The sequence below is a fragment of the Bubalus kerabau genome, chromosome 2 (genome assembly GCF_029407905.1).
Source record: "Bubalus kerabau isolate K-KA32 ecotype Philippines breed swamp buffalo chromosome 2, PCC_UOA_SB_1v2, whole genome shotgun sequence".
NCBI lineage: Eukaryota > Metazoa > Chordata > Mammalia > Artiodactyla > Bovidae > Bubalus > Bubalus kerabau.
The window spans coordinates 87,480,746-87,505,719 of NC_073625.1; the positions used below are offsets into that span (position 1 = coordinate 87,480,746).

General features: G+C 35.9%; 1 protein-coding gene across 1 annotated transcript in view; it reads left to right on the forward strand.

The window, feature by feature from the left end:
• The window catches only part of EPHA6 (EPH receptor A6), a 1,024,550-nt gene that overhangs the window by 84,211 nt on the left and 915,365 nt on the right, over positions 1–24,974 (forward strand). Inside the window, exon 2 of the mRNA XM_055567870.1 lies at positions 12,303–12,367. Within this exon, the coding sequence (XP_055423845.1) occupies positions 12,303–12,367 (65 nt within the window). The remainder of the gene's footprint in view (positions 1–12,302; positions 12,368–24,974) is intronic.

Consider the following 24,974-nt stretch of genomic DNA (forward strand, 5'->3'; position numbering starts at 1 on the left):
GTATCTTATAAACTTTCTATACCCTCCATTTGTTAATATAGAGTCTAAATATTGCAGAAACTCAGTTAATGTTTGTTGAAATAATATTAAAATATATTCATATAAAATCAAGTAAAATATTTTGACTATCATGTCCTAAAGAAGGAAGTAAATACTTTCTATCATGTCTATGTAAGTTTAATGGAAGAAAAAAACAATCTAGGAAAAATTTTTTTTCTTTCCATTTTCGAGGAAAAAAAGATTCTTTTTCACTCTTAAGTTTTTCTTATAGTCCAGTAAAAGTCAATTTTTCCTTCTCAATGCAGAGCCACTTTGGTTTTAAGATAAGGGTTTTAATAGGTTTTTTTTAGATTTTTCTTCCATTATATAGAAATGGTTTTGCAGTGAGATGTACAATACATTGTAGATGAGACTTCCAAATAAGTAGTCATAATCTCTTTTACCAGAGCTATAAAAACAAAGATTTAAGCTCTTTTCAGACATTGACTTTAATTAAAAAAAAAAAAAGGAAAATGTTCATTTTCATGGAAAACAAGTGAGAAGTGTGAGAAAGGAATGAACTAGAAACACAAGAAGCCTCTCTGATGCTGTGTAAGTGATGGGGAGAAAGTGTAGTGGTTTGTTTATGAAATATAAGATTAGAAAATGTAAGACTAAAACCAAGTAGTCTCTTCTACCTATTAAAACTTTGAAGCAGATGAAAATAATACTTCTAGTAAATGAAGTTTTCAATACTTAGTTTCTTTATAGGTCAAAGAGTTGAAGATGTCAAAATGAAAGTATTATGTATTGCTATTAATTTGTAACATACAAAATTTCCTTTCTTTTTTTTCCTTTAAGCCAGTAGATAATTGAACAATTTATGGGGAAAGCATGACTTGAGGTGACTCATTGATAAGTCTTAAAGACTTTGTTCAGGAGCCCAGAGGGAACAGACCAATATCTCTCAGTGACCTTGTGATGGATTTAGATCTACCCCTGGTTCTCCTTCGGTCTCTGTGGTAAGCCCTCCTGTCTAATGGCAGACTTTAGAGATGATTATGGGACTGAAGCATATAAGTCTATGTCAAGCAGGATAACCATATAAGGTTTCTTTTGAGTGAACTAGGAGGGTGTGGAAGTAAGGATAGACATTACTTGTTATATTTTTAATCAACTGTTTACCATTCATTATTTGGATAAGATTTTTAGTGACAGTTCTTACTCATTGGTATAAAACTTGCCTTCTAAAAAGCAAACTAGCTTGAATTCTGTGCCCTGCACCCCACTCCCTCACTGCTTTTCTTCATTTAAAGTGATAATTAAATAAATTAGTTTCTGGTTATTATAGCTTATTTTTCCATCAGAACTAAAAAACAGTGATTTGTTTTCAAGAAGGGACAGAGACAAACGTTTGAACCTGCTTTCTGAAAAAGAAAAAAAAAAGATTATTTTCTATTAGAGTAGAAAGCTGAAGGTTGTAAGTTCACTTGTTCTAGACTGATTTTATTCTCTAATCTTGAGAAAGGTATTTAAAGTCTCTGTGGTCATATTACCTTATCTTTCAAATAGGATTTGCAAACTCTCACCTAGGGTAGACAAAATAACCATGAATAGCACCTGTATTAAAAACAAACAAGCAACAAGAAAAATAGTAAAGCTGTGACAAAACAAAATGCTGTAAGTATACTTAATGAACAAGTATTGATCTCAGTTTCTAGATAAAAGTACTTTGTTATTAATATATAAGAAGGAATGAGTCTCCTTGGAAAATGTCAATATTTAGAGGGAGATACTAAGGGGTAAACATAATAATCCTATGTTTACTTAAAGCAATCTGTGTTTGATTTATTTTTAGAAATTAAATATTGATTCTGACTCTCTGTGAGGGTAAAAACCCATAGTATCTGAAAGTTAAAACTGATTTTTGCCAATCAAACACATGCAGTTATGTCAAAACATTAGTTAATATGGTAACCTAAATGACAGTGTAAAATAGGATTTAAGCAGGTTGATATTGAAGTAGACTACTGCTGTTTATAGATAGGTGGATATTAATAGATATAGATCCCTACGTACTTATGTATCTGTGCCTATAATTCAAATTATTCTGTGATTGTTTTATATCTGGTCATGATGTCAGAAGTGTTCCCTTATTTTGGTATGGGAGGTGGTAAATGTGTTACAGTCAACGGAACATGGAACTAACTAAAATCTCTACTAACTTGTTACTAAGTGACTTTATCTTTCTGAGTCTTTGTAAGAAGTCTGTTGGAGAAAATTCTAAACCAGTGTTTACCGCTGTCTGAATATTTAAAAATACTGATAAATCTTTGGACTCGATTCACATACCATTAACTTGAATTTTTATAGTAAAACTATCCTAAAACAATAACTACTTTCTTAGTGGGTTGATTGATCTCTTATTGTTTAATTTTTCAAAATGCTGTATTAAATAAAATCTCTTCATTTTTTATTGTATAGTTGAAATGAGGATGATCTTCTATTATATACTGTAAACCTATACGCTAATTGTTTTTTAAAAAATAGCTTTTTAAAATTAATTTATTTATTTTAATTGGAGGCTAATTACAATATTGTAGTGGTTTTTGCCATACATTTACGTGAATCAACCATGGGTGTACATGTACTCCCCATCCTGAACCCCCCTCCCACCTCCCTCTGCATCCCATCTCTCAGGGTCATCCCAGTGCACCAGCCCTGAGCACCCTGTATCATGCATCCAACCTGGACTGGCGATCTGTTTCACATATAGTATACATGTTTCAGTGCTATTCTTTCAAATCATCCCACCCACACCTTTTCCCACAGAGTACAAAAGACTGTTCTTTACATCTGTGTCTCTTTTGCTGTCTCGCATATAGGGTCATCATTACCAACTTTCTAAATGTTTTTAAATTAATATATCTTAAATTTAGTGAAAGGAATATAAAGATTCAATAAATTATCCAAAAGAAAGAAATTAACATTGAGCTTCTTAATGTTGGGTACTTATTACTCTCACATTTAATCCAGTGCTATCAATCTTGTCTTTGTCATTTGATATCTTCTTTTAACTACAATAACATTTTCTTCTCCAACTGTGGTGTTGGAGAAGACTCTTGAGAGTCCCTTGGACTGCAAGGAGATCCAACCAGTCCATTCTGAAGGAGATCAGCCCTGGGATTTCTTTGGAAGGAATGATGCTGAAGCTGAAACTCCAGTACTTTGGCCACCTCATGTGAAGAGTTGAGTCATTGGAAAAGACTCTGATGCTGGGAGGGATTGGGGGCAAGAGGAGAACGGGACGACAAGGATGAGATGGCTGGATGGCATCACTGACTCGATGGATGTGAGTCTGAGTGAACTCCAGGAGCTGGTGATGGACAGGGAGGCCTGGCGTGCTGCAATTCATGGGTCTCAAAGAGTCGGACACGACTAGGCGACTGATCTGATCTGATCTGATCTGAACATTTTCTTATAACTTCCAAAGAATGAGTAAAGGGAGCACTAATAAATTAAGAGATATTTTCAGAGAAAGATATGCTAGAGATTTATTTCTGAAAGTTGATAGGGAAATTGTACATAGTTTAACCTATTCTATGCATTATGTTGCTTATTAAATGAAATAAACATTTTAAAACTTTAGTTTGATACCATCAACCTACTACTTTTATGTATTGTTAGTTTATCCAATTTCTCATTTATTATGATATGAATACATAATTATATTTTCATGTGTAACCCCTAAACAAATCACTGGTGTTAATCTTACCATATTTAAAATTGTGCTAATAAATTAAAAATAATAGAGTATTGAGTTTTACTGAAATTAATATTGAGATGGTGTTCTTTTTCTCCCTCAGTTTACAGTATTTTTGCACTCTAGTAGGGACTAGATCAGAGAAGGCAATGGCAACCCACTCCAGTACTCTTGCCTGGAAAATCCAATGGACGGAAGAGCCTAGTAGGCTGCAGTCCATGGGGTAGCGAAGAGCCGGACACGACTGAGCGACTTCACTTTCACTTTTCACTTTCATGCATCGGAGAAGGAAATGGCAACCCACTCCAGTGTTCTTGCCTGGAGAATCCCAGGGACGGTGGAGCCTGGTGGGCTGCTGTCTGTGGGGTCGCACAGAGTCGGACACGACTGAAGCAACTTAGCAGTAGCAGCAGCAGCAGCAGCAGCAGGGACTAGATAACTTTTATTTAAAGCCAGCAGGAGGAGCTCTCACCTTGCTGGGTCCAATGTAATTAGTATGCCTGCAAAATCTGAGTTTGTGGGGTTTTTGTCTATGAAGCAACTGATAAAATTTAAACATATGTCACATGTAATGGTGTTAAAAATAAAAATAAATCCTTAGTTTTATTTTGATATTAATGCATCCTTCACCTGTCAGGAATGCAAATTTGAAATTTTGCTGTTCTTATGAATTTTTAGAAAGTATGATTGCAGTTTAATGAGGAAGATAAAGCAGTTATGTAAATCTTGTTTCATGAAGCTACTAATAAACAAAAAAGGTGCTCTTAAGGATCTTCACTTTTGTAGATATGTACAGATTTTCTTTTTTGTTGTTGTTTATTTTGAAATGATTATATTTCAGTTTAAAAATTATAAATATTTTAAGAATTGAGCAGCCCAAATATATTTTAAAAAATAATTACCTCAGTTAATCGATTAATTATTTTGACAGTCTATGAAAAATAAATCTTCAGTGGTGGACTTCAATATTAGGGAGTTTTATACTCTGTACTCCAATAAACTCCCTGATTTAAATGTCATGATACCAATAATGCTTCTGTAGAACCCATTGATGAGAAAAGTAGGATATAAACTTATCTAAATTTGGAATCAGGAAAGTAAATGGTGATTTTTCTCTGCATCTACAAAAATAAAAAGAAAAACAAATAATGAAGTTTTATATTCAAACTTAAAAGGAAGTAAGAAAACACTATAATTTTTTTTAATTTAATTTTATTTTTAAACTTTACAATATTGTATTAGTTTTGCCAAATATCGAAATGAATCCGCCACAGGTATACATGTGTTCCCCATCCTGAACCCTCCTCCCTCCTCCCTCCCCATACCCTCCCTCTGGGTCGTCCCAGTGCACCAGCCCCAAGCATCCAGTATCCTGCAACGAACCTGGACTGGCGACTCGTTTCATACATGATATTATACATGTTTCAATGCCATTCTCCCAAATCTCCCCACCCTCTCCCTCTCCCACAGAGTCCATAAGACTGATCTATACATCAGTGTCTCTTTTGCTGTCTCGTACACAGGGTTATTGTTACCATCTTTCTAAATTCCATATATATGCGTTAGTATACTGTATTGGTGTTTTTCTTTCTGGCTTACTTCACTCTGTATAATAGGCTCCAGTTTCATCCATCTCATTAGAACTGATTCAAATGTATTCTTTTTAATGGCTGAGTAATACTCCATTGTGTATATGTACCACTGCTTTCTTATCCATTCATCTGCTGATGGGCATCTAGGTTGCTTCCATGTCCTGGCTATTATAAACAGTGCTGCGATGAACATTGGGGTACACGTGTCTCTTTCCCTTCTGGTTTCCTCAGTGTGTATGCCCAGCAGTGGGATTGCTGGATCATAAGGCAGGTCTATTTCCAGTTTTTTAAGGAATCTCCACACTGTTCTCCATAGTGGCTGTACTAGTTTGCATTCCCACCAACAGTGTAAGAGGGTTCCCTTTTCTCCACACCCTCTCCAGCATTTATTGCTTGTAGACTTTTGGATCACAGCCATTCTGACTGGCGTGAAATGGTACCTCATAGTGGTTTTGATTTGCATTTCCCTGATAATGAGTGATGTTGAGCATCTTTTCATGTGTTTCTTAGCCATCTGTATGTCTTCTATGGAGAAATGTCTATTTAGTTCTTTGGCCCATTTTTTGATTGGGTCATTTATTTTTCTGGCGTTGAGCTGTAGGTGTTGCTTGTATATTTTTGAGATTAGTTGTTTGTCAGTTGCTTCATTTGCTATTATTTTCTCCCATTCTGAAGGCTGCCTTTTCACCTTGCTAATAGTTTCCTTTGTTGTGCAGAAACTTTTAAGTTTAATTAGGTCCCATTTGTTTATTTTTGTTTTTATTTTTAAAGGAGTAGTCTAGCTTCGGCTTCCCTGATAGCTTAGTTGGTCTGGTCAAGAATCTGCGTGCAATGCAGGAGATCCTGGTTTGATTCCTGGGTTGCGAAGATCTGCTGGAGAAGGGATAGGCTACCCAGTCCAGTATCCTTGAACTTTGCCTGTGGCTCAGCTGGTAAAGAATCCACCCACAATGCACGAGACTTGGATTTGATCCCTGTGCTGGGAATATCCCCTGGAGAAGGGAACAGCTACCCACTCCAGTATTATGGCCTGGAGAATTCCATGGACTGTGTAGTCCATGGGGTTGCAAAGAGTCGGACACGACTGAGTGACTTTCTTACTTACTTCCTTATTCTAGCATGAATCTCCTTGGTTGGAATCACTTTGTGATCCTAGGGAAAATATGTAAGCTCTCTGAGCCTTAGTTTTCTCACCTGTAACTTGAGCATTAAAAAAAAGAAAAGAAAAGAAAAGAATTTATAGGGCAGTGTGAGATTCCTTGAAGAAGGAAACATATAAACCATCCTTCCTATATGTATGTGTGCTATGTCACTTCAGCTGTATCCAACTCTCTGTGACTCCATGGACTGGAGCCTACCAGGCTCTTCTGTTCATGGGATTTTTGAGGCAAGAATACTGGAGTGGGTTACTGTGCTGTTCTCCAGAGAATCTTCCTGACCCAGGGATCAAACCCATGTCTTATGTCTCCTGCAGTAGGAGGCAGGTTCTTTATCACTAGCACCAACTGGGAAGCCTATCTGACTGATTTAGTAGCATTACTTAATCAGCCTGCCAGGGAAAAAATGCAGAGAAGGCGATGGCACCCCACCCCAGTACTCTTGCCTGGAAAATCCCAGGGATGGGGAAGCCTGGTGAGCTGCTGTCTATGGGGTCGCACAGAGTTGGACACGACGGAAGCTACTTAGCAGCAGCAGCAGCAGGGAAAGAATGAGCTTCCGAGTGGCTTAGTGGTAAAGAATCTGATGCAACGCAGGAGACGAGATTCGGGTTCAATCCATGCAAGGTCCCCTAGAGTAAGAAATGGCAACTCACTCGAGTATTCTTGCCTGGAAAATCCCATTGACAGAGGAGCCTGCTAGTTTCCAGTGTATGGGGTCACAGAGAGTCAGACATGAATGATGTATTCCAAAATATAAATGTGTTAAATGAGTAACATTAAATTTTTTAGTGCCCCAAAGTAGATTCTGCTATTACACATTTCTGAATTATTTTCTATAGTATATTGTTGTTTATTTGCTAAGTTGTGTCTGACTCTTTTGTGACCCCATGGATTATAGTCTGCTAGGCTCCTCTGTCCGTGGAATTTCCCAGGTAAGAATACAGGAGTCGGTTGCCATTTCTTTCTCCATTGGCAGGTGGATTCTTTATCACTGACTTGGAGAAGGAAATGGCAACCCACTCCAGTGTTCTTGCCTGGAGAATCCCAGGGACCAGGGAGCCTGTTGGGCTGCCGTCTATGGGGACGCACAGAGTTGGACATGACTGAAGCAACTTAGCAGCAGCAGCAACATGTATATACCAAAAATAAAATTATATTCATTTGATAACTTAAGCTTGGAGTTTGAATATTTATTATGACTTCAGATTTTTTCTCTAATATGTGAGAGTATTATTTTTATACTGAATGAATCCAAATGCCATCAAGTACCATTTTGTGAATTTGCATGTGTGTGTTTATGTATGTGTGTGTGTGTGTATGCATTGTACTTTCTTTTACTTGTAGGCTTGTTAGAATTATATGTTAATATGGTGTAAATGAAGCTATAAAGAAGGCCTTTTTAAAAGCTCTAACCCTTTATGTGTTTTTTTTTTAATCTCTTTATATGATATTGCAGCATTGGAAGTCATTAGCTAAATATATTAATTCATTAAGAACAGAAAATGTTGTAGCCTAATTTGATCATTCTTTTTTCATTTATTAACTCAAATATTTCAATACGATGAATGTTCCTTCATTAACTATTTATTTATTTATAAATAGTTCATATATGAAAAACAAAATAAGTATTTTTTTCTTTTCAGATTTTTTAACAGTTTTTAAAATAATGGCTTCCTAGTGCACTGCAAAATATATTAGTAGGTATATTTTATCATTATGAATGCATAGATTTAAGTATACTTGAAGTGTTTCAGTCCCTTATAGTCATTAATCTTGTATATGTTCAAATTATCTATTTTTAGCCAGTGGAAGTTTAAGCCAGTTGGTTCTTGAGTCCTTTTTACATGCCCCTAGTAAACACTGATATATTCCTTGATTTGGTGTAAGGACTATAAAACACCACCAATGAAGTAATTTTACAAAACATAAAAAAGTAAATGGAACCTTGATCTGGCCAAGCCACTTAATTTACCAATTTAAAGAAAATACAGAGAATGGGGAAGTATGTTCAGTGATTTCTCACAAAAGGGAAAATCTAGAATGTGTGATAAAACTACTTTTGTAGGTCAAATTTTTTTCTAGTAAATTTCATTTCGTTTAGTGAAAAAGATAACTGACTAGTTAAAACAGCAATGAGATACTATTGTACATCTGTTAGAATGCCTTAAAAAAAAAAAAAGAAAACTGAAGAGTACCAAGTTCTGGTGAAGATGTAGAACAATTGGAAAATCATACATTCTACTAAAGGGAATGTAAAACTATACAGCCATTTTGGAAACCAGTTTGACAGTTTCTTAAAAAATAAACATTCTCTATGTAACTCAGTAATTGCTATTTACAATGGAGAAATGAAAACTTCGGTTTGTATAAAAATCTGTACATGAAAATTCATCAGCTAGGGAATTCCATTCTATATAATACTTTCCAGCAATAAAAAGGGACTGAGTGTTCAGTTGTATATATTGATACACAGCGACATAAATGAATCTCAAATGTGTTATGCTGAGCGAAAGAAAGCAGGTTCAAAAAACATCATATGATGTCATCCTATGTATGATTTCAGTCAGTCAACATTCTGGGAAAGTGAAAATCAAGGGACAGAAGTCAGATTAATGGTTTCTGGGGATTATTGAGGGGACTGGATTTACCATAAAGGATCACATGGGAAGTTTTGGTGGGGATGGAAATATTCTATAGCTTGATTGTAGTGGTAATTACATGATATTGGAGTTTGTCACAATTCCTAGAAATGCTCATTTAAATAGGCTGAATTTTAATGTAAGTAAATCATACCTCAGTAAATCTAACTTAAAAAAAAGGAAAAAGTGGGGGGGCCTATACAATAAAAAAAAAAACAAAACATGAAGAGAACACAACCTCATTGTAATGTATGGACTTATTTAGATCTTGATTTTCTGTTAAAATAAGTTGGGACCATAGGAATATTGAACACTGACTGGATATTTGATGATATTAATTAATACATACTATTTATAGTAATGGATCAAGATATTATAGCTATATTAAGAGGAATCTTTATCTTATATATAAATACTGAAATTTTTACAGATGAAATTAGATGGTTACTAAAATTTGCTTCAAAGAAATCTTGCAGTAAGAGTAGGTATGCAAGTATAGATGAAATAAGATTGGCTATAGGTTTGTAACAATTGAGGCAGGGTAATTAATACAATGAGAGTTAATTGTACTGTTTTCTCCACATTTTAAAGTATTTGAGAATTTTGCATAATTAAAATTAATTAAATGATTGCAGCTCAGTTTTACAAATATATGCTTAGTGAATATATTGGAAGAATATTCTGCAATGAGCATGTAGAGTTTATCCTAGAACTTTAAGCAGGGTTTCATAATAAAAATCAATAAAGTATACAGTCATTCAAATAAAAAAAAATCACAGAATCCTTACCATAAACACCAAGCAACAGATGCGAAATAACACATTTCCAATGGCACCTTTTTAAACTACTAAAATCCCTCCACTTTCTTAGCTAGATAAAATAAAACTTGAGATACCAAAGCACTGTTTCTTACTGTTTGGTCCATGACCTTACTGAGGATTTGGTGATAGAAGTTAAAAATATGGGTCGTATGTGAAGCTGAAACTCCCAATACTTTGGCCACCTGATGTGAAGAACTGACTCATTGGAAAAGACCCTGATGCTGGGAAAGACTGAAGACAGGAGGAGAAGGGGACAACAGAGGATGAGATGGTTGCATGGTATTACTGACTCGATGGACATGAGTTTGAGCAAGCTCCAGGTGTTGGTGATGGACAGGGAAGCCTGGCGTGCTGTAGTCAATGGGGCCGCAAAGAGTCGGACACAACTGAGCGACTGAACTGAGCACATTAACTTGGTGGAAACACTACCAAAATACTCCCCAATTGATCTCCATTTATCTTTCTAGACTCATTCCTGTTCTCTTAATTCCCCTAAATATTTTCCACTCCTACTTCCCACTCCAGCAACTGAGAACTAATTTAGTTATAGCTCAGTAACTTTATAGAAGGTATTCTAAAATAAATTTGTTTCTCAGCACATGTGATTAAAGACCCCTTCATCATAGCCCAGACCAAATTGCATTTCCTTTATGAAATCATCTCAGACCTCCATGCCAGCCTTTTTGTTGTTGTTGTTCAGCTGCTAAGTCATGTCTGACTCTGAAACCCCATGGACTGCAGCATGCCAGGCTTCCCCGTCCTTCACTATTTCCCAGAATTTGCTCAAACTTATATCTACTGTGTTGATGATGCCATCCAACCATCTCATCCTCTGTTGTCCCTTTCTCCTCCCGCCTTCACTTTTTCCCAGCATCAGTGTCTTTTCCAGTGAATCAGTTCTTTGCCTCAAGTGGCCAAAGTATTGGAGCTTCAGCTTTAGCACCAGTCCTTTCAATTAATATTCAGAGTTGACTTCCTTTAGGATTGATTGGTTTGATCTCCTTGCAGTCCAAGTGACTCTCAAGGGTCTTCTCCAGCATCACAGTTTGAAAGCATCAATTCTTGGGTGCTCAACCTTCTTTAAGGCCCAACTCTCATATCCATTCAGACTTAGCCCAATTTAATTGTTAAGCTATTGTGTAGTCTACAATTTTAGAGTTTAAGAGAATATGTCCTGATTATTTGTTTTTATGTCTTCCCAACCAGATTATGAGTTACTTTTGGTCAGGGAAAAAGGTATATGTTTTTTGTTTTGGCTTTTACTTCCTTTAGCAGTAAGTATACTAGCACATACAATAAAAATGTAATCCATGCTTTAAAGATATGAGTTTATTCAAAATGAGTTGCCAGTCATATACAAGACAACACAGAAAGAAAATATACAGACCTGCTTTAAATTTTTTCTTTCTTTAATATGGTAAAAAAAGAGACTATTTTTATAAATGAGAGGGAAAGAAAGGTAGTCATTTCACCGTTGGTCTGCAAAGTGGCCCCGGACTCACATGGGGCAAGGACAGAGCAAAGGAAGGAGCAGATCACTCCAGATTGGTAGGTGGCAGGTTTAATAAGTAGTCTTATATGTACAAGACTTGTTTTGTGCAGCTGCCAAACAGATAGGCCTCTACCCCTTGACCACCAGAGTCCTAGAGGTCTCAACAGGGTTTAGTCATATGCACAATACAGATAGTTTCAGCAGCACTTACCTTCTCAAGGCTCTGCCCTTAGAACAGAGGGAATGATAGGAAGAGTGTACATTCTAAGGACAGGTGAGAAGCTCAAGAGCCTCCCATCCATTGGTCAGGTCCTGCTTATAGGTCATCTGGTGGTTGTATTCTCGCCTACCTCTTCCAACATTTATCATTTTTACTAAAAATGACTGTGTTAGTTATGTTATTCCATTTCATTTAGTGTTGTTAAGCACACGTTTCTTATTTTAAAATTAATGTATAACTGCCACATTCATTTTATATTTACCTAGTGGCTCAGCTGATAAAGAATCCACCAGAAATGCGGGAGACCTGGGTTTGATCCCTGGGTTGGGAAGATCCCCTGGAGAAGGAAACAGCTACCCACTCCAGTATTCTGGCCTGGAGAATTCCATGGACTGTATAGTCCCTGGGGTCACAAAGAGTCAGACACAACTGAGCGACTTTCATTTTCACTTTCACTATTATTATTATATATTAAGCTTTAGTATTTATAAATAATTTTACCTGTCATGCAACTTATTAAAGCTAATTCAAACAATAATAGTAAAGGTAGTTGATAGTGATTTAAATAACTAGTTTCTATTTACGTCAATTAAGAAGTTCATGCAAGAATTTTTTTTGTTGTTTATTTGATTTCAGTTGTGTTGCTTGATACAACAACTGTGCTGGGAGAGCTAGGATGGAAAACATATCCATTAAATGGGGTAAGTTTAAATATCTTTCAAAATTGTTATTCTGCTGGGTTTTTAGGCTGTATTATAATAGTTAAAATTGTTCAATGTTTTAAGTATGAATTTCAGCATAAAACTTAAATCCTATGGAAAAGATTAAAATACAATTAGAACTGGTAATCAGTGGAATGATATATAAAAATGCTTTCTTCTAAATTAGTAATTGTTCTTTAATATATTGTTTATATATAGTAGTATTAGAATAGTGCCCATATAAATATTTTCTTTAAAAATAAATGTTTCCTGTGTATATGTTAAATTTGGTAACCTCATTGAATATTTGTATATAAATAACTTTAGATTATCGTAAGTCAATTTTACAGATGCCATTTGGTGTTCATTAGGAAATATGAATCTTCTAAAGTAGTATCCATCTTTTGAACTTTTCAAAAAGGAACATTTTGGTTAGATTTTTGTTAGCAGAGTGTAGTTGCTTTTGAAGGGCTTATAAGGATGTATAATTTACTAAGTACAGTTTTGCAGGTATTGACATCATTTTAGCTATGGCTGTACTTGATTTTTTACATGTTTTGACATATTTTGCCTCATTTTCACATTCAGTTTATTTCTACATTTTTTTATTTCAAGCTAAAATAAAAGGGTGATTTGTGATGCTTTTTACCTTGATTTTGTCTTTTTAAACAAATCTTCAACAATGGAGGCAGTTGTTTCTAGATATACTTGTATTAGCTTTTGTTCCTTTTCTTAGGAATTGTATTTTTCTCATCCATTACATTCTCCCTGATACTATTCTACATTGCTTTTTTCTGTTATATTTATACATTTAAATCTGAGAGAAGTTGACCTAATTTTTTTTGTTTTTAGAATTCTTAGAATAATGCTATTTGAGTTTGACCCTTATGTCAGGAGTTATTCAACAGTCATTCATTAAATTTTTATTTTCAAATAAAAATTCCTGTAAGAGTTTAATCTTTCTATGTTTAACAGGTTTTTTGTTTCTTTAGATTTGTTTGTTTATAGCCTGTGTTTTTATTGTTTCTGAAGTTTTAATCTAATAGAGTTCTTGTCAAGCCATTTCTGAGAATGTGTCTTTTAAACTAAGATCATGCTTGTACCTTCATTATCTTATTTTCATTAAAATGAATATACATCAGTATTCATTGAATGTAGTTAGTATATTAATCACAGTTACTTTGAAGTGAATAAAGCTTCTTTTCCAGAATATCTTTCCAAGATATATATATTTTTCTCAGTAGATGAAGTAACTTATAAAGACTTACAAATGATTAAGTAGTCTATAAGCCCCACATTTTCATTTTCTGAATAAAATGACAATGTTAGCAGTCATACTATCACTGATTTTATGTAATCATAGCCAAAGAATCATATGAGAAACAGCAGGAGTTGTGCCCCTGCTCTGGTGAGTGTGTTTGGCTTGATCACAGGGCTGCATTTCTTAATGCAAAGTGGTAACCAGGAGACATAGGGACTTACAGAGTTACAAATAAACTTACTACTATCATTCTTGTAATGATTTTGTCATAGGTGTTATGAATTAGGAATTTTCTGTGTCTGGTTTATTATATAAAGAGAGGGCAGAGTTGTCTGAAAAATTATGCTTACTTCATAGTTTTCTGTTTGCCAGACACTGCTCTGAGAATTTTATCCTTTTATTTTTCACAATGGCCCTATGAGGTTTGTCTTAGTTCCATTTCCCTGTGGGAGAAACCCAGTATTAAGGAGAATAAGGAAAAAAAGATACCAAGAATTTATAGGCCAGGTAGTGAGTGATGTACTTCAATACATGCTGCATTATTTCTGACTCTAGTGCCTGTATACTTATGATGGCCCTGCAAACAGAGGAGGATTGGAAACTATGAAAAGCCAGTTACTTACATGTGCTATTTGCATAATTGATTCAGATTTTTTTATCCCCTTGATAAATATACTGCTAAACTGAAATGTGCATTTTGGGCGCCAACCAAGAATGAGCAGGCAAAGAGAGAAAGAAAAAGGAAAAAACTACAGTAGAAAATAAATATGATAGAGTAAGGTAGCAAAGGAAAAGATGGTTAAAAATTCATTGAGCATTTACCACATGCTAGGCTTTGTTCAAAGCACTTTACTCACATGAGTCCTAGAAATCAAGTATAAATTTTCTCTATTGAAAGTGTGAACCTGAAGTACATTAAATAACTTCTACATGGTCACAGAGCGAGGAAGTAATTCAGCAAAATTTCTAAGCCAAACATATTTTAATCTTCACATGTATCTGTGGTCATTTCACAGCTCACTGCTTTTTATTTAAGATTCTGCCAAGTAAAGATAAAGGGCAATGACCAATACATATAGACTACAGAGGGAAAAGTAATACAAGGATTCAGACATTAAAAAGTAAACTGAATCCTCTATTACCTTGGGATATCACTGATGGGATAAGCTATATTACTTTTAGATTATCACCCAGATAATAATGCATATATGGACAATGTCAGTGGTAGGATTTCTTGAAAATTGGAGCACATGGAAATATTTTGTAAGAGATATGGACAAACCTTCATGAATTAGATAAAATAAAGGTGAATCAAGGGAAATAGTAAAATGGATAGACGACATTAGTAAATTTTAAAGAAAATACACAACTTAAGTTTCTCTTTTAATGAAGAGAATAGGTTACTGACAAGAATAGAGCTTTCAGTCCAGTCGATCAGTCATGTCCGACTCTCTGCGACCCCATGGACTACAGCATGCCAGGCTTCCCTTGTCCATCCCCAACTCCCGGAGCTTGCTCAAACTCATGTCCATCACTTTGGTGATGCCATCCTACCATCTCATCCTCTGATGTCCCCTTGTCCTCCCGCCTTCAGTCTTTCCCACCATCAGGGTCTTTTCCAGTGAGTTGGTTCTTCACATCAGGTGGCCAAAATATTGGAGTTTCAGCTTCAACATCAGTCTTCCAATGACTATTCAGGACCAATTTCCTTTAGGATTGACTGGTTTGATCTCTGTGCAGTCCAAGGGACTCTCAAGAGTCTTCTCCAACACCACAGTTCAAAAGCATCAATTCTTCAGCACTCAGCTTTCTTTATAGTCCAACTCTCACATACATACATGACTACTGGAAAAACCATAGCTTTGACTAGATGGGCCTTTGTTGGCAAAGTAATGTCTCTGCTTTTGAATATGCTGTCTAGATTGGTCATAACTTTTCCTCCAAGGAAAAAAATGTCCTAATTTCATGCCTTCAATCACCATCTGCAGTGATATTGGAGCCTCAAAATATAAAAGTTTCTGACTGTTTCCACTGTTTCCCCATCCATTTGCCAGGAAGTGATGGGACCAGATGCCATGATCTTCGTTTTCTGAATGTTGAGTTTTAAGCCAACTTTTTCACTCTTTCACTTTCATCAAGAGGCTCTTTAGTTCTTCTTCACTTTCTGCCATTAGGATGTTGTCACCTGTGTATCTGAGGTTATTGATATTTCTCCTGGCAATCTTGATTCCAGCTTGAGTGTCATCGAGCTCGGCATTGTGCATGAATAGAGCTTTACTTGGTGCTATTTATAGGTTAAAACAAGTGAGTAGATAAGTAGAAAGGGTGGAAAAACTTTGAGCCATGGTAATTTGAATGGCCATTTTAACTAAAGTTGCCTTTTCTCAGAGATGCTACTTAAGTTGGTTTTACAAATATGTGAAGACAACTAGGTGATGTATTTGACAATCTTTTGACATAAAGCATATCTGGTGTTTTTCTGAATGAAGTATTTCCTAGAAATAACTTTTAAATTGATAAGATTTTCTTCATTTAATGAAATTAACTAAGAAATATTTTTGAAATCATATCATGTATGATTTACATTAGAAATCATATAAAATATGTGACTTAGTAAATTAACTCATACTGGTTTTATTTTTATTCTTTTTTTTTTTAACTTAAAATGCCCATTTTACCCATAGTAACATACTGACTGATGTAGTTACAGTAGTAGGCATTCATTTTGTGCCTGTAAAGAAAACCATTTCAGGTTATTTGAGTAAAACTTAAGCACCGTTGGTTAGCAGATATGAAAAATAGGTGAGTAATCTCAAGCAAATGATTCTTTAGGCTTTCAAAAATGAAAAGAAAATATATTTATTCTGAAATGCTTGTCAACTCATTTTTGCCAGTATTGAAATATACTTTTAAAAAAGTCATGTCCTGAATTCCATTTAACAAGTTGCTATTTTACATTCTTGGAGTTAGGTACTCTTTGGAAGTTTAGAAATAATGTCTTCACAGTATTATTGCCAATGAGAATATCTTGAGGTAATACTCAGTATTGTTTTGTGAAAGAATAATAAAGGGAGGAATGAATTCTGGTCAAGAAAAATTGGTTGTAGGAAGTAACATATCAGTAACATATCAGCTCTTTCTTATACATTGAAGGAATCACAGGTGGGCTGGAAGAGAGGGTAGAAGCACCTTTTAGGAAAAGAAAATGACTTGAAGACAGGCACACTATTCTTAAATGTGTGCATTAGGTTCCAAATAGGAAAAGGAGTACGTCAAGGCTGTATATTGTCACCCTGCTTATTTAACTTCTATGCAGAGTACATCATGAGAAACGTTGCACTGGTTGAAGCAGAAGCTGGAATCAAGATTGCCGGGAGAAATATCAATAACCTCAGATATGCAGCTGACACCACCCTTATGGCAGAAAGTGAAGAGGAACTAAAAAGCCTCTTGATGAAAGTGAAAGAGGAGAGTGAAAAAGTTGGCTTAACGCTCAACATTCAGAAAATGAAGATCATGGCATCCGGTCCCACCACTTCATGAGAAATAGATGGGTAAACAGTGGAAACAGTGTCAGACTTTATTTTGGGGGCTCCAAAATCACCGCAGATGGTGATTGCAGCCATGAAATTAAAAGATGCTTACTCCTTGGAAGGAAAGTTATGTCCAACCTAGATAGCATATTCAAAAGCAGGGACATTACTTTGCCAACAAATGTCCATCTAGTCAAGGCTATGGTTTTTCCTGTGGTCATGTATGGATGTGAGAGTTGGACTGTGAAGAAAGCTGAGCGCCAAAGAATTGATGCTTTTGAACTGTGGTGTTGGAGAAGACTCTTGAGAGTCCCTTGGACTGTGAGGAGATCCAACCAGTCCATTCTGAAGGAAATCAGTCCTGGGTGTTCTTTGGAAGGAATGATGCTAAAGCTGAAACTCCAGTACTTTGGCCACCTCATGCAAAGAGTTGACTCATTGGAAAAGACTCTGATGCTGGGAGGGATTGAGGGCAGGAGGAGAAGGGGACGACAGATGATGAGGTGGCTGGATGGCTTTACCGACTCTATGGACGTGAGTTTGAGTGAACTCCAGGAGTTGGTGATGGACAGGGAGGCCTGGCGTGCTGTGATTTCATGGGGTCGCAAAGAGTTGGACATGACTGAGCGACTGAACTGAACTGAACTGAAGAATATTTTGTGTGTCTGAAGGGAAGAGATGTGGTGGATAGTGAGTGAAAGCTGCTCAGTTGTGTCTGCCCTTTTGCCACCCCAGGGACTATATAGCCCATGGAATTCTCCAGGCCAGAATACTGGAGTTGGTAGCTGTTCCCTTCTCCAGGGGATCTTCCCAACCCAGGAATCAAACCCAGGTCTCCTGCATTGTGAGTGGATTCTGTACCAGCTGAGCCACAAGGAAAGCCCAAGAATACTGGAGTAGTTGCCTATCCCTTATTCAGGGGATCTTCCAGACCAGGGATCCAGGTGGAGTCTCCTGAATTGGAGGTGGATTCTTTACCAGATGAGCTACCAGGGAAGCCATTTACATAAGCTTTTTAAAATATAAAGTGACAATATGAAGCAGTGTGACATGTTTCCTCTGTTACTTATAAACTGGTTTAGAAGGCAGTCCCCAGAATTCTAGTAATGCTGTGGAAATATTACCATTTTAATTTACAACCAGGATAAGCTTCATTCAGCTAGGAACCAAGGGATCTCAGTTCTAGTTGCCATCTTGCACCATGTGATCCTGAATACTCTCAACTTCTGAAATCAGAAGCCTCATGACAAAAGGAAAGGGGGTGAATCAGGCCATCCTAAATATCCTTTCCAGTTCTGTACTTTGTAATTCTGTGAAATCAGAGTAACATGTCCCAGGCTGTTTGGGATCAGGGATTTGAGAACCTAAGTTCATGTATAGTACTTTTAATCTTCATACTTCTTTATTGAGTCCTGTTCTTATTAAATGTATTTCCACATTCATGTATTTAAGTATATTTAAATAGTCTCTCCATCATTAGCAATAAAAAACGTTTCTCAAGAATGTACTTTTTGTCTAGCTATATCGTAGAAGACTTTGAATTTCAGTGTCTGAATTGATTTCTATATTGTGTATCTCAAACCCAGTAAGTAGAAATAAAAGTAGGAACTTTCTGAATTCTCTTGAACAGTCAAAAATTATTGAAGCTTTCTTTTGTTTAAGACAATAATATAAATATTTGGAAGTGAAAGACAACTTGGAAAATTGTTAAGAAATAATGTTCAAAATATAGGCTTTATTGATATGTTGAGAACAGAGGGAAATTGAATACTTGTATTTATATAGAGAATAGAGCTTGGTTTTAGAAAAGAAGGAATACATCAGTGAATTGGGGAACCAGTGATTATAATTCTTAACACTGAGCTCTCACTGTCTGATGTTAAGTGTTTTATATCTACATAATTAAAATCTGTTAATAACTTTATCCTGTAAATGTCCTTTCTATCCTTTGTCTGTCAGTATACTACACTAAGGTGATAAAATGATGATCTGGTAGAGTAGCTAACAGAGTGCCATGATAATCAGTGAAAGAATGCTACATGAATAAAAAATTTTGTGCAGCACTATAGAAGTTACCTGAATACAATCAAAGTGTTTTCACAAATATTAAGTATAGGCAGATGCCCTGGATTTTCTATTTTCTATTAGTAACTAATAATTGGTTGACACTACATTTTACTATGTGCAAAACTGAAGGAGCTATTTCAATTTGAAAGTCTCCTGAGAGGGAGACAGTTTTTAAGAAGTCATGTTATTTAAATGCTAATAAGAGAAAAGAAACACAAAAGACATAGCTCATGCAATAACTTTGTACAAAATAAGCAATTAAAAAATATGTATCTCGTGAGTTCTCATAATCTGAAAATGTATGAAATAAAATTATATAAATTTTCTTGACACATTAACTCTCAGGTTTACTCCTGTTCTTTGATGCTTTTATTTACTCAATTTATTTTTAACAAATAAATAAAACTGTAGATGAAAAGGAATACAATAAGAGGGTATATTAGTTAAATTTGACATTCAAATCCTTAATATCCTTTATATATCAGTCCCTGTTCAGTGCCACACAACAGTAGGAGTTTGTCATATTGGGGTATCTTGTCTCAATATTAACTCTTACTAATAAAAAGTAACTGCTATTAACCAGAAAAATAAAAAAGCTTTCATGATTAAAACCTTATATTGTTTTCCTTGAGACTTAGTAGTTATATTTGATACTTCTTAAACTTTAATAGCCATGTGGCTTTTTTGTTTTAATACTGTAATTGAAAAGGTAATGTTTTTGGGTAGCCACATTATGGCTATTAAAGGTATACATACTTAATAAAACCTGATAGTTAAAGCATAGTATTTTATAATATAATTCCATAAAATAGTATACAATTTAAACCTAAAATTATATATACTTAATGTGGATGGAAAAATTAGATTTTTTAAGCATTTTATTGACTCACCTGAAATATTTTCACCATTTATTTTTATTTATAGTAATATTTTTAGTGAGGTAATGAAATATTTGCTTGTTCTGGATTTTTTTCCCCACTCTCCTCTTTGGGCTACTACTGTATGCATATAGATCAGATCTAGTTTACAAGGTTGAATGGACACAGATTTATGCACTGCAGTATTCAAAATCCAATTTCCCTTTCAACAGTAAAGTAAGCTTTAACAAACTTTTAAGAGAAAACTGAATATTAGGAGGAAGAAAAAGTGCTATTGGATAGTAAGCTGCATTTTATATTAACTATGACAGAGATTAGAAAACTTTCTCAGATGCCAAACATTGGTTTCAAATGTGTATTATATGTATTTCATACATGCGTGACATAGATGATCATTAGGGTTTGAATAATGTATGGCCATAGAAGATATGTGATCTTATCTGTTAAATATAGTGAATTAATTTTAAGAAATTTACTCTGAGATAGGAAAATAGGGATAAGTCATTCATACCTAGATGAAAGCTATGAGTGAACCTAGCATTTCAATTACTAATGATTCTTATATTGAAAAAAATTAATGATTTTTATAATAAAAGAGACTTATATTGCAATTAAACTGTGTAGAAAGATAGTTTATCCCATATATCAGATCCTATTATTTTCTAATATCATTGTTCCTAAGTTGAAAAATCAAAGTAGAATGTGTTGACAATAGAGAATAGAATACCTAGTAGTTAATTTATGCATTTCATATAGGAAGAACCAATTTATTATAGTACCTGATTTTAGTGCTGCATTTTTTGTACATTTTATATTACATTGAAATTATCCAAAACTACATGTATGTGTTTGAATTCTGAGAATATAAGCTTTAGTGATAATTTAATGTTAAAAATGGATGTCAGTTCTTTTCAAAACTGATACCTAAATAGTTCTTTTCTCTGAGAAACTTAACAATGTATATGGTAGTTTTCTAAATGTCTATCAGATTAATTTCAATCATATTGTTTCACATTTGAAAGAAATTATTTTTCAGTTTCAAAAGTTTCCATCATCCTAGCCTGGCACTCAGAGATTCTTGCCTCAGTTATTCCCAGTCTGCTAATGAGCCACTTAGAGAAAATTCTTCATTTTCCATTATATTGTTCTTGATCGCTACCATTACTGTTGATTTGTTCTTAGGATTTCCATCTCTTTGCTTATTACATTATCCCTCTGTTCTTTGCTGTTGTCTAAGTTACCACTAAAGCCCTTAGCATATCATAGATTTTAATAATTCCTGGTCTGATAATTCGAACATTCGTGCCATGCCTGACTCTGGTTCTGATGTTTCTTCTCTTTAAACAGTGATTTTTTCTGTCAGTACATCTTTTAAATTTTAGTTGAAAGGTGGACATGATATCTGGGTAAAAGGAATTAAGGTAACTAGGCCTTTAGTAAAGTATTGGTAATGTGTGGGGGAAAGGAAAGTATTGTATAGTCCTATAATTAAGTCTAAGTCTTTTGGTGAGCCTGTATCTCTGGACTATGAAGGCTTCTCAATTTTCTTTTCCCTCATTAAGTAGACAGGATGGCTAGAGGGAGCTGAAGTTGGGTTTCTCCCTCCCCTATACAGAAGTCTGGAACTCGTTGAAACTGGATATTTTCCTTTTCTCGAGTAGGTTGCTGCTGCTGCTGCTGCTAAGTTGCTTCAGTCGTGTCTGACTCTGTGCGACCCCAGAGACGGCAGCCCACCAGGCTCCCCCGTCCCTGGGATTCTCCAGGCAAGAACACTGGAGTGGCTTGCCATTTCCTTCTCCAATGCATGAAAGTGAAAAGTGAAAGTGAAGTCGCTCAGTCGTGTCCGACTCTTAGCGACCCCATGGACTGCAGCCTACCAGGCTCCTCCGTCGATGGGATTTTCCAGGCAAGAGTACTGGAGTGGGGTGCCATTGCCTTCTCCGCCTCGAGGAGGTTAGACTCTGTTAAAACCCCAGATCCCAGCAGGCAGTTAGGGCCCTGGTAAAGTACTTTCTCCTCAGGGCAGGCCTTGTTAAGAAGAACCAAATGATCTGGCATATTTCAAAGGGATTAATTTACATTTTCAACTATTATCAGTATTGTATATTTAGAAGTGGCTGAAACCTTTGTTTATAGAGTTTCACAAATTATGATTATGCTTAATTTTCTCTGCCTTCTGGTTTTATACAAAGAACTTTCTGAATTTTTCACTTTCTCATCATTTTAATCACTACTGGTAGTAGATGGTTTTATTTTTAACTCCATTTAATCTAAAAATGAATCAAGCTTATATGCCTTTGATTGCATGACGTTACTACTGTTATTCTGTCAATAAAGCAGGACTTTTGAGTTTCTCATGACGCAGTTTGAATAGTAGACCATGACACACCCAAGAGCTTGTCAAAATTTAACTCCACATATCTTGACTTCACAGGAGACCTAATAAAATCCTCCCCCAAAACATTCAAATTATTGCCATGAGTCTGCACTAAGAAAACTGTACTTAAGCATTTTATATATTTTTCATTTAATCCGAATAATATCTTTGTGAAGTATTATTAGCACCATTTTGCAAAAAAAAAAAAAAACAAACCTGAGAAAAGTTACATCACCTGCCCAAGTGTTTAGTGACATTTGCTGCTGCTGCTGCTGCTAAGTCGCTTCAGTCGTGTCCGACTCTGCGCGACCCCAGAGACGGCAGCCCACCAGGCTCCGCCGTCCCTGGGATTCTCCAGGCAAGAACACTGGGTTGCCATTTCCTTCTCATGGTATTGAAACCAGAGTCACTCAGTCTCAAAGCCAGGATTGTTAGCCATTCAGGGTACCATGAATTGATGTTCAACATTGTGATTGGTGCTATGGAGAATGTAAAATAATCTATACATTTACTCAAGTGCAGTCTTAACCTAGTTATAGTGTTATTACAATGATACCGATTTTGTGTCAAAAGATATGTGGTTATTGGAAAGTGCTAAAACATAGATTAACTCATCTTTGAAGGGCAAAGGATATCCAAAGCTAAAAATGGTTACTTATTAAGTATAGTCATTTAGTCAGTGGCACAACAATATTTGGTGCATGTTTATATTTACATTTTTTTTTCTCTTAGAAAAGAACTAAAGAAATATTCCTCTAGTGTATTTCTTTGGAGTCTATTCTTTCATGTTTCATTGTTAATAACTACATCTTACATGTATTTGTTATTGACTGTAAGTTAAAGAGTAAAATAGAGTTCAGTTCAATTCAGTCACTCAGTTGTGTCTGACTCTTTGCAACCCTAAGGACGGCAGCACACAAGGCTTCCTTGTCCATCACCAACTCCCAGAGCTGGCTCAAACTCATGTCCATCGAGTCAGTGATATCATCCAACCATCTCATCCTCTGTCCTCCCCTTCTCCTCCGGCCTTCAATCTTTCCCAGCATCAGGATTTTTTCCAATGAGTCAGTTCTTCACATCAGGTGGCCAAAGTATTGGAGTTTCAGCTTTAGCATCAGTCTTTCCAATGAATATTCAGGACTAATTTCCTTTAGGATTGACTGGTTGGATCTCCTTGCAGTCCAAGGGACTCTCAAAAGTCTTCTCCAACACCACAGTTCAAAAGCATCGATTGTTTGGTTCTCAGCTTCTTTATAGTCCAACTCTCACATCCTTACATGACTACTGGAAAAACTATAGCTTTGACTAGATGGACCTTTGTTGGCAAAGTAATGTCTATGCTTTTTAATATGCTGTCTAGGTTGATCATAGGTTTTCTTCCAAGGAGCAAGTGTCTTTTAATTTCATGGTTGCAGTCACCATCTGCAGTGATTTTGGAGCCCCCAAAAATAAAGTCTGCCACTATTTCCATTGTTTTCCCATCTATTTGCCATGAAGTGATGGGACCAGATGCCCATAAAATATAGTGTTCAGTTCAGTTCAGTCGCTCAGTCGTGTCCGACTCTTTGAGACCCCATGAATCGCAGCACACCAGGCCTCCCTGTCCATCACCAGCTCCCGGAGTTCACTCAGACTCACGTCCATCGAGTCAGTGATGCCATCCAGCCATCTCATCCTCTGTCGTCCCCTTTTCCTGCCCCCAATCCCTCCCAGCATCAGAGTCTTTTCCAATGAGTCAGCTCTTCGCATGAGGTGGCCAAAGTACTGGAGTTTCAGCTTCAGCATCATTCCTTCCAAAGAAATCCCAGGGCTGATCTCCTTCACAATGGACTGGTTGCATCTCCTTGCAGTCCAAGGGACTCTCAAGAGTCTTCTCCAACACCACAGTTCAAAAGCATAAATTCTTCAGTGCTCAGCCTTCTTCACAGCCCAACTCTCACATCCATACATGACCACAGGAAATATAGTGTAGTCCAACCCAAAACCCAAAACTCCCTTATCGAAATAAGTATATTAGAAATGTTACAGACATTAGATAACACAACTAGGTAAATGTTGATTAGTTGCTAATTCCTGTTTGACTCTTTTGTAACCCTATGGACTGTAGCCCAACAGGCTCCTCCCTCTATGTAATTTCTGAGGCAATAATACTGGAGTGGGTTGCCATTTCTTTCCCCAAAGGATCTTTCCCACTCAGGGATCAAACCTGCATCTCCTGCATTGGTAGGTGGATTCTTTACCACTGAGCCATCTAGGAAACCCAGAGAAATTTTAGAGTTTGTCCTTCTCATGCCATCTTCTTAGTAAATTAACTAAGAGGCATATTTATGATTCTCCACTATGGTTAGTGCCTGGATGCCGTATTCCCTCAACTGTAACTTAATGGGACAAAGGTAGACACTTGATCAAAAGACATCCAATTAATGGCTTATCAGCTACCTGTCACCTCTCATATATGTTTTCCATAAATGGCTAAATCAATCAAATTGTT